Source organism: Apostichopus japonicus, chromosome 13 (assembly GCF_037975245.1).
Source record: "Apostichopus japonicus isolate 1M-3 chromosome 13, ASM3797524v1, whole genome shotgun sequence".
In the NCBI taxonomy this organism is placed as follows: domain Eukaryota; kingdom Metazoa; phylum Echinodermata; class Holothuroidea; order Aspidochirotida; family Stichopodidae; genus Apostichopus; species Apostichopus japonicus.
In genome coordinates this window covers 19,285,237-19,296,054 of record NC_092573.1, presented here as the reverse complement: position 1 = coordinate 19,296,054, position 10,818 = coordinate 19,285,237, and the positions used below count along the sequence as shown (strand labels likewise).

At 36.2% G+C, this 10,818-nt stretch overlaps 1 protein-coding gene across 1 annotated transcript in view; it reads left to right on the top strand.

Annotated features, from left to right (window-relative positions):
- The first annotated feature begins 456 nt into the window (after positions 1–456).
- LOC139978511 (repulsive guidance molecule A-like) overlaps positions 457–10,818 on the top strand; it is a 49,841-nt gene continuing 39,479 nt past the window's right edge. The window contains exon 1 of the mRNA XM_071988798.1: positions 457–1,171. Coding sequence (XP_071844899.1) covers positions 1,155–1,171 — 17 coding nt within the window. The 5' untranslated portion in view covers positions 457–1,154. The remainder of the gene's footprint in view (positions 1,172–10,818) is intronic.

The following is a 10,818-nucleotide window of genomic DNA, read 5'->3' as shown; positions in this document are numbered from 1 at the left end:
TTCGTTGTACCTATATATATATATTTGATTGTGTAATATGGGTAACTAACCACCAATCTGCAGTATATAGTGTACCACTATACCGATAAACTGTACAAAAGAATGGAACAGAATTACGGAATGTGAATCCTTTGTGAATTTTGATTGCCAAATTAACCTCAAGCGATTTAAAGTCTTTGGGCGTGAAATTAGCAATAAAAAAAGAATATCTATCGAAGAAAATATATAGAACGAATTATATGGATTTAGTTATTTGTTGACTATAGAGGCGCGATCCAACAGAAGTAAGGAATGTGCCGTCAGCATTTTCCTATATCTTTCATGGAAGCAATCGTGAATTCAAAAGCCTTGTTCAGTTTGCCTTTAGGCCCTCCTCAACCAAATCAATGTACATAGAACAAGCACACCTTGCAAAGTATTCTGCAAACAAATTCGTTCTTTTGGAGGTCTGTCAAAAAACAAGAAAAAACAAAAACTAGAAAGATAAAAAAAACACAAATCCTCCCCGCGACTGAATGGAGTACCCCTTGTGTACAGAAGGCAACGTGATCACACTAGACCGCCGCAAGATACGTGCAAAGTGTTTGAACTACCTAATAGGCTTTTCAACACAAGAGTAGAACACCTTTACAACTATCAAAAGCGAGTACGATAATAGAATGCTTGTAATTCCCGTACCGTGCTTGAAAAAGCCCCGGCTGTGAAGGAAGGCTCGTCATTTTTTTTTGTCGTCCATAAAGAAAAACAGGAACCAGATTAGAAAAAGAGGGCATATACATACAGAGAGGATATTTGAGAAACTTACTTCGTGTAAGGCCTTGTCAGTCAGTCAGTATGTGTCTGTGTACCCAGTACGGGTCATTAGATCTAACACGTCAATTTCACACCTTAGCTGTCGATTCGGCCACACGATTACAGTTTATCTCATGCCACCTTGCGTAACGAAGCGAAGAAAATGTGCCCGGACAGCGGTTAATAGGAAACTCTAGGGTACATCAGCTGTATCCGCAAGGAATACTTCATTCTTAATTTCGCATTTTTTTATTTTTTTTTTCAAACTTTTTTTTTTTCTTCGAATTTTCGTTTTCTTTATTGGATACCATAATAAAGCGGTGATTTCTTTCATTGTGGTTCGTGTGCGTGGATCTTTACTGATGGGACAGACGCAAAGGTAAGAAAACTATATATGTATATATACTCTTAATAATAATAATCATAAAAAATACATAAAAACAATCATGTTATTCGACAAAAAATTTTATGTGCATTTTAAAGTAAAACTTCTCCTCCTTTTCACATCGTAGTTTTATTTATTTATTTATCTTTTTGCACCGTTCTGTTTGATTATTGATTAAGAGATTTGAAACAAAACAGTCATTCAACTTGATATCATCTCTTCTGCATCTATATCAAGTTGGTAGAATATTTATCCGACGATGAAACGAAATGTGGAAGAAATTTTACTCAATTTTAATCATCGTCCATCATCGTCATCGTCATTTTTCTCTCTTCCTTTTCTGCTTCTTTCTTTAGCTGTTGTGTAGGTTAATTGTCAGTGATTACTCATACCTTTTGCATTATATAGTACAATCTTGATTATAACGTGACTGAGATTAATATCATATCGTAACTTTCAACATCTAAACAACAACAACAACAAGCAAAAACAGAAGAAGAAAATGAAAGGAATACAAAACCAGTTTGACATCCAACGCTAAAAACAAATACTTATAAAGGGATTTGTTGAAACAGGCATAAGCTTTAACTCGGGTGACAAAATAAATGTAAAACACAATCATTCCTATACAGTCACGTTTTATGTGTATAAATAACACTTGTATACAGCCTTATCGGCTGTTGATGTTTTGCGATAGAGCTTACGCGATAACGCCTTGTTTATGTTTTGTAAATAAAATAAAAAATATATAGAGCGAGAGATAGAGAGAGTGAGATAATATTTAAAAAAAAAACAGAATTGGATTATAATTCAATACCTGCACGGATGGAATGTGAAATAGAAACAATCCACTTCTCCATTTTATAAGAGCCCAAATTCCTTTCTGAGTCTTACTTGAGCGTCAAAGACATTCACCATAAATATGAAAAATATATCTGTATGTATACTAAACATTTTTCATGTTTAATTCTCTATAAAGAAATATTAGGGTCATGCTAGGGGTGTATTATGCATATCCTTTTACTTCTGGCGGTCTTATAAGAAATGGTCTCCATTTATAATGCATGTCCATATACACTTCACATTATCCATGTATGATACATTATATATATATATACGACATAGGCCTATATATACGTAACCTTTACAGTGTGATATTACACAAAGTTACATTACGTGGATATGGCTTCAATATGGATTTGTTTTTAAAAGACTGCAGTACATACATCAATCATAATACAATGCCAACAACATCTCTTTTGATTGAAAATTTTGTCAAATGAATGACTCTATTTAGCTTGAATGTGATGTCAATATTTGCACACTTGGCTGGACTTACTCATGTCTACTGTATATTCAGAATAGGAAACGGTTTTAACGACACTTGCTAAATTTATATTGTCTCAAGAATAAAAGGACAAAAAAATCTGAGGCTTATACAACTTCGTATTTAGCCGTTCATCTTGTGATGCATAAAATGTAAACTTCCGTTATATACATTCATGATAACATATTTAATTACGTATGTGATATTCAGCCTTTTGAAAGAAAACAAAACAGAGACAAGTTAATAACACGATAGTCCATGTATCAAGTCAAAGTGAATAGTATAAAAATGGTCACCGAAAAGTTGTACAATAAACAGCTTTGCAAGGGATAAATTTAGACATGTTTAGACATGTTTTTAATTATTATTATTATCATTATTATTATTATTGCAAGAGATAAATCCTTAGAAAAACCTACAAGAGTATTAACAGTCTTACGAATAAAATGGTAATCTTGGAAGAAAGCGATTGTACTTTGTTTTCGTCAGGGTATCAGCGAAAGACATATAATGTGCGTAAGCATAACATTAACTTCCATCAGTTCATGAAACTTGCACATTCATATTTGGTTGTAAATAATTTACACATATCACTAATGTACTTTTGTTTTATCACAGTTTTTTTTTTCTACGGTATATATCACTGAAGTTTCATATACATGTTGGTGGGTATATGATCACTAAATTATGTTTTCATGAGCACGCATCTACTCTAATCATGTAGACGTGTGAACATTGTACGAGGACTCTTCGGGCTATTCATTTGCGACATACCGTTCACTGAACCTCAACAGAACATAAACAAAATCACGCCTAAATGCAGCAGTATAACGGTACAGATATAGCGTTTTTTCGTGTCTGGAATAAGGTATAAACCTATACCCTTCACACCTCGAATATATAAAGAATATATTCTCACAGCTGATATTTAAAAAACAGATATAAAATAGTCCTACCTACCCCTACCCCAACCCCGACACCCATCACCTCCCTTAATATATACTTAAACGTCACAAAGTTTCACCTTTCTATATAAAACTTCACTTATGTTAATTTCACAATGTTTTATTACCTCAATCAATTTTATTTTTCATCGAGCAGTAAAAAAATATGAAAACAGTTTTGGGTTTTTTTTCTCTAGCCATTCCATGTTGTTATTTCATCGAAAAGCTAGACAAAGTGCTCGCAGGCTTCAAAATTATGAACTGTACGAAAAGTAGGAAATCTATTTTTACCAAAATTATTTGGTTACTCTTTTTACTGGAATGCATGCAGTTTGTTAACCTTCCGCGAAAAGAACCACAGTCTGGTTATTTGAAGTACACTGTACGTTATTAATTTCAACAGCTATAAAATATTACCAAAATCATGAGGACACTTCGTATAATCCTTAAAAATGACAAAGAAATACTAGATGCAGTTATTATAAATTTGCAGAAAAGAAAGCAAACTCATTTGCGATTGAATTTTATGGTATTAATTAAGAGCAAAACAGACAAAAATTTGAAATCGTCCTTTGGATTTTTACACAACATGTTTTTCATTAGACTTCGGATTTATACTTAAATATAGAATCCAATGATCTAACGATGCATAATTCGACGTTCTTTCAGACTCTCTAATCGCATCGCATCACATCACACAACTTCACATCATATCACATCACACCACATAACACCACATTACACCACATTACACCACATCACACCACGTCATATCAAACCGTAACCACACCACAGCACAACACATCATATCACATGACCGTTTTATAGTTGAGCTACACCATAGAATCCATTCTGAAGTTTAGAGATGCAATTCATTGAAAACATTTTAATTAAATGATTTAGTAAATAATATAGCGACAAATATGGAAATTTTTAGCAATCCAGTACTCGAATTCTTGTAACTTTGTTGCTCGAATTCTTGTAACTTTGTTGACTGTTGACAATTTTTGATTATCATATTTTACAAGCAACTATAATATAGTATTTGCTCTCATTTGCATCCTGGAAACAATCAAAATATCCCCCAAAACGGTAAATGCAATATTTCACAATTGAAAATACCCTTATTGATCATTTTGTATGTATTTAACTGACGTTTCCTTCAAAATTTTGCTCATTCAAAATAAAAAAATATTGTCTCAATATTTTGAGATATGAGCTTAAATCTAATCTATAACTGTAAATCAGCTGACATGGAAGGATATAAATATTTCATAGAGATTTATTTTTAACTGACAATCTTCTCACCTGTGAACTAAATTGTTCTATCTGGGGAATAATTTGCAAGCAAGAGGGACAAATTTTTCATTACGAAACCGCATAAATATTATGTAAACTATATTATAATATCAGAATAAGGGATATTGCTCTTGGGTGAATTCATTATGGTTAAGTGGTTATAACGCAGTTGAAAGTATCAAAACTATCTAAGCTAATTAAAAAACGTTGCTGTCATACATTTAAATTTCAAATGCAAGTTACTTGTTGCTTCAAACAGCACTCCATACAAATGGTGTGCTAGCTAAAAGATAGACAGCTTTTCTTTGCGAGAATATTGTATATGCTCAACTATGTAATTGATGAAACACGAAATGAGCACAAAATGTTCTATTTTCTTGCATTTACTGACAATGTTGATAATCGGCACTATATTACAATACATTCATGTGGAGATATACGCATGCAGTTAATTAAGCTTAAACAACAAACAATATATGCATGGAATCTCACAACGCTTTCATAATACATAAAATTATATTTGTAGGTAGACTCTATATTTGTGAATCGGAACGGTATAAACGTTATTATACTATCATTGCATAACATTTGGTCAAAAGATAATGATTGCATAACGTCCCCAATGAACACATGTGTTGTGGGATTATCCCAACAGCGTTCAATGATCCCTAAGAATGATACAAAGTTCACGCTTCGCTATTTGCGATTCTTGTATGTCACAAATCACTGATCAAGCTTGCTTAACACTGAGGTACTTTGCTTATCTATATATATACACATATATATATAAACTGTTACATATTTTCAAAAGAGATATGACCAAGTAATTGAGCAAAGCTATGAACCACGGCCTTCTGATACCTCTGCTTGTTGATGTTCGAATTCATTCTCCGTAAATTTGATTTCACCTTTTGTCACCTTCTTTGACATGAAGGCTCAGTGGGATGCCGTAAGCTTATATGTCGCTACCGTCCAGAATGGGTAAAAATAACCCATCTCAGTTTGGGTATATAGAGAGTGAAAAGTAGGTCTATATATGCAGGTGGGAGTCGCTCGTGAATTTTCCTGATCACTGTAATGTAAAATCGGGGCCAGATCTATAGCTTGTGGGGCGAGGGAAGGAAAGGGGTGAGGGGGAGGTGAAGAGGGGGTGGGGGTGGGTGTTGGGAGGAGGTCAGTTGGGACATACCTTGTGAGGAGGCTCAAAATGTATACGATCTCGGGACATCTGCCACATAACAGTGCACCTCCCTCTTCCATTTCTAAAATGAGCTAAACTGTTAATGGAAACGCAACAGATGAATTGGAACAATATTCAAATGACTTTTGAACCAGAATTGCATTGAAAGTTTAACACAGAATAGGGACGTGTACACCCAATACTAAATATGAAAGCAACATTAAACTCTGCTTACGTGGCCTGGTAGCTGACGCTCGCCACCTCCCTCTTCCCCTCCCTCCCTCTTCCCCTCCTCCAACATCACTTTCTATTTGACTAAACATGGTACCTACGGCCCGTTTCGCACCTGTATTTATAAGATCCGCCTTCATTGTTTATTCATGTATGCAAATAAGTATCGTTGCGTCAAACTGAACTGTACACAATATGCATGCCTACTATTTGATGCTATGTTCACTAACCTGTTATTGTGATGCTTCTTACGTAACATATATAGACCTAACGCCTATTTATTCGGTTATAACTGTGACTACGATAGCTTGACTGTGACGACATAGCTGTATACATTAGTAACTAAAATATGGTTGGTTGGACACACTGGGTTACCTGTCAAATCGTCACGACCACGTGACCATAATCCTAATGTAAGAAGAATGGGGGGTTGAAGATGAGTCAGTTTGACGATGTTGCTATCATGTTAATGTGTTCTGCCGGATCGTTCAATGTTTCATTTTTCTTTTCGTTTTATTACGACGAGAACGTGCGGTATAATGAATGGAGAATTGTTGCGACCCTTGATACATATTTAGAAAAAGAAAATTAAAAACAGATAAAGAAGCTTATGTATCATTTATTCCACATAACGTGTGGAATGAAGGATGTAAGCGGTTACTGTAGAGAAATGTATGTCTACTCTTTAACACAAATAACTTATGCTCGCATGTTTTACAAAAGCCTGAAGGCAATAGCAAAAGTCGCGGTCATGCTTAATCCTATGGAAACTTGACATCATTAACACGTTGAACTCGAGACCCTACAGTGTAGTCATCATGTATATAGGTACTTTCAGTCGGCGAAGAGGAACAAAAAGTCGTCTGTTAAAGACAGTTGTGTTCCAGCTCCCTGCAGGCTTTTTACCGATATGGAAAGTCAATTTATACCGATAAAAGTGGCAAATGGATAATTCGAGGGGCACGGTTTTCCGCTTCATACCCCCCCCCCCCCCCCATTTAGGTAACTTCACTGCGATTGCAAATCCCAAAAAGAAGGACATGATATCAAATAAATTGGAATTCAAATTTGGAAAAGCTTGTCCTATTTGCTTCCTCGAGGTTGTAACCTTGTAACAGATATATATGTATAGAAGTCGAGAATTGGAGCTTTAGCAACACTCTCACATTTTTGTTTGCCTTTGTCCACTCTGCCTTAGAAACCGGTGATTATTTCAAATGCCTCTTCATTCAATTGTCCATGTTCTTCACATGATCATTGGACTGTCTGCAGTCTGTTACATTTGCGTATGCACATAATGAGGCTGTAACCGGACAAAGCAAAATCAATGATCGTTTGAAAGTAGATTGCGCTAATGGTTTTCCACTCGAAGATTAGGCTAAAATAGCACTTGAAGCAGCACTGTTGTATATAGCATTTCATGTCACCGATTGATTGTATCAATATATCTATGGTCACTCAATCGAGCGGCACCTCTAACATTCTCTTGAGCAAACCGACAATGCCGGGTGTCGAAACAGAAAACAAGATAACACCATATATTTATTACAATGCACAGAAAATATTATCTTCCATTGTTATGGTAACATAAAGACAAGCATATCTCCTTTGAATAGAATTTAATTATATATGCAGGCCTAAGTTAAACTTGCTATTTGAATCTCACATAAAGAAAAATACCCCCTTTTTTCCCCTTCTGTATTGCTATTCTTCACAACATAATGTGACTAATTCCCACAATATCATAGGAATGAAAAACTAGACAGTGCAAAGTTATGGGGGCGTTATGGAGGCGTTATAGAGATTAGCTTTGAAATTATTGTTATGCAAATTGTACTACTAATTTCTGGCGGTGTTTCTTTCTACGCATATTATATAGATTTGTTAAAGAGACTTCAGGATGCATAGCCTATACCACAAGTAATTGTCCCATCGATTTACACAATCCAATTCGTCACTTTCCAAGGTCGACTGAGCATAGGTAGATGTTCTTTACCGCATGTCCGACCCATGACTAGCAGATGATGGCTTGGACTAACTGGTCACTTGCAATTTCCATTACCATGACAATTTAGATTAGGAAGGTGAATATTTAGCATATTATATGTGTCAGCTCTCGTCGTGTAGTCTTCCCAATTTCACGAAATGGGATTTCTTCTATACCCTAAATCATCTTCTGATCTTCACATATTCAAGGTTTAAAATCATACTGTTCAACATCCAAGCATAAAAGACAATCATGATGATAATTACTAACATGCAGAAAAACTATACATCAGTACCGTTGGATCTTTGCTAGGCACTGTTTACAATGACGGTACCGTTTGTGCGCCATCCTTCGATTGAACACCAATCCCCAATAAGATAGATGATTGTCTGTGTGGGTTTTTTTTAGGGAGTAAGAGCCAGGGGTGAATGTATATTTACACCAAATAATTTACTTGAAGAAAACAACAAGACACAGACCAACGAAATTTCAGAGTAATTTTTCTTTATGATATGCAAATTGTGCGCTCGAAAGTCGTTAAGAGAGAACGAGAAATATCCGAAAATACTGCAGCTTGCGGAGCGCCAGGAGTCTGGATTCCTATCAGGGCTTTTGCCCCTGGAGTCCCCTTGCATTCACACCTACTCACCCCCCCCCCCCACCCTCTCTCTGCTTCCACCCATCATAAATGACGCTACCACACATTTTGTGTGTGCTAAGATTTCCATGGTATATATTATACTTCTTTAGCCTTAGCGTATATTTGGTCAATCCTGGAAATATATTTTTTATTGATATTTGACTTACTTTTTGGGCGTTTCGTGCATGGTTATCTTGTCGAAAGGGGAATTTGATTTAGATTTTAAAATAAATAGGCTATGCGAAGTTCAACGTATAATTTCGGTAAATCTACGTCATTACATCACTTAAATAGTCACGTGTTATTGACTTTGGTGGCGTTCCATAGTACCATACCTCAACACCCCACCCCTACACCTGCCCTGTGGATGTCTCTAAGACGTCCGGATTATGGGACTGAGAACTGGTCAGTAAGTTGTATCTCTTTACTTCTCACCATTTGGTAAGCTTTCAAATGTCATTGGCAGAGGCAGAAATTTAGATAGTTTGAGAAACCAACAGTTTCCCCTTTTTTTGGTTTGGATAATGTCATTATAGCGTTTAAAGATATCTGTACAAAGGCGCCGGTTTGTCCGAAGCTTCTAAAACGATTTGAAACGATATTGACAAACATACGGACAGGCGGAAGTTTGGTTATGCGTACCTGGGACGCAGATTTTACGTAACAAGTGACCTGCCAAACTGCCGTTTACTGCAAAGGCCTCATATAGTTTTCCTACACACATACATAAAAGGACCAAAAGTCCTTACATCATCAAAATGAAAATCGACATTATTATTTCTGTAATGCATAATAATTTATTTTTTATTTATCTTCTTATTCACTTAGTTTTGTCACTGCAATATTTTGCAAGAATTGTTGGCTATCTTGATTAACATAATCCAAACGATTTTTTTTTTCACTTCTGACCCCACTTCAAAGGAAACAAAATTTCATTTGGTGTTCGTACGGAACTGTGCACAGTTTAGTGAGTTGCATTATGGGTAATATATGTTTAGCTATGAAACACATGCTGTGTTTTAAGTCACTCATGTACCTGCCGGCTAGGGGTTCTCACCAACTTCAAGACGTGAAAAGATTTCAATCCGGCTCGCGAAATAACAATCGGTTCACAATCTTGCACTGATCGGGTTTTCGGGCCCTTATAATACCTACGGTTTGAGCAGCCTACATATAAGACAATCTTGCACGTTGCTCAATCTATGTAAAGTGAGATTTTGACAATGTCGGGCCCTTTGCTTCAGTCAATGGTTTTCTTTGGACCTCGCAGTAAATTAATTGACAACCCCTGTTGTTTCGGATGACGTAAACACCTATACCATTAAAACCACCCCCCCCCCCCACAACCTAGCATCACCCAAAAACCGTGGCTAACATTAGGCTATAAGTGATATCAAAATAAAATATTAACTCTCTATGATCTAGACGGTTACCACCTGGTTTTCTGAGGAACCACCCTTTCCGTCATCCGTGACCTCCCCCTTCCCCCTACCCCCTACCCAACCACCCACGCCTCAAAATAAATGCATAACTAAATGCTAGGCTGTTTAGCTAACCCCTGTGATACAGTAATCTCACCACATATTAGTGGTATGCAAATGCAGTTAACTTATTACATGATCCCCACCTCATAAATATTTCTCGTTGACATAATAATTCTTCATTCTTCTTTTATACTATAGATCTTTTGCATTTACCTCTCTGAGAAGGTCATTCGAAATAATTGTGTACATTTGACTGTATCCGTGGTTGGTCCAGGCTCTCACATGTACACCTGTTTCTTCAACCTAACTCGAGTTTCCAACGTATCTCTTATATCCCATTTGCCTGTTGGTACCAACTACTGCGCCTCGCAGCACCATACAGCACCCTCACATTTCACCTGTCCTGATTTTGACAATGAAAAGAATAAGAACTGATAAACATGAGGTGTGAAAACAACAGTGGTAAACCACTGGGATAGCAAGGGGGAGGGCCGGGACAACTTTGATTGTTGACACCGCGCCAAATTCCATTCCACGAAGGGAGTGATA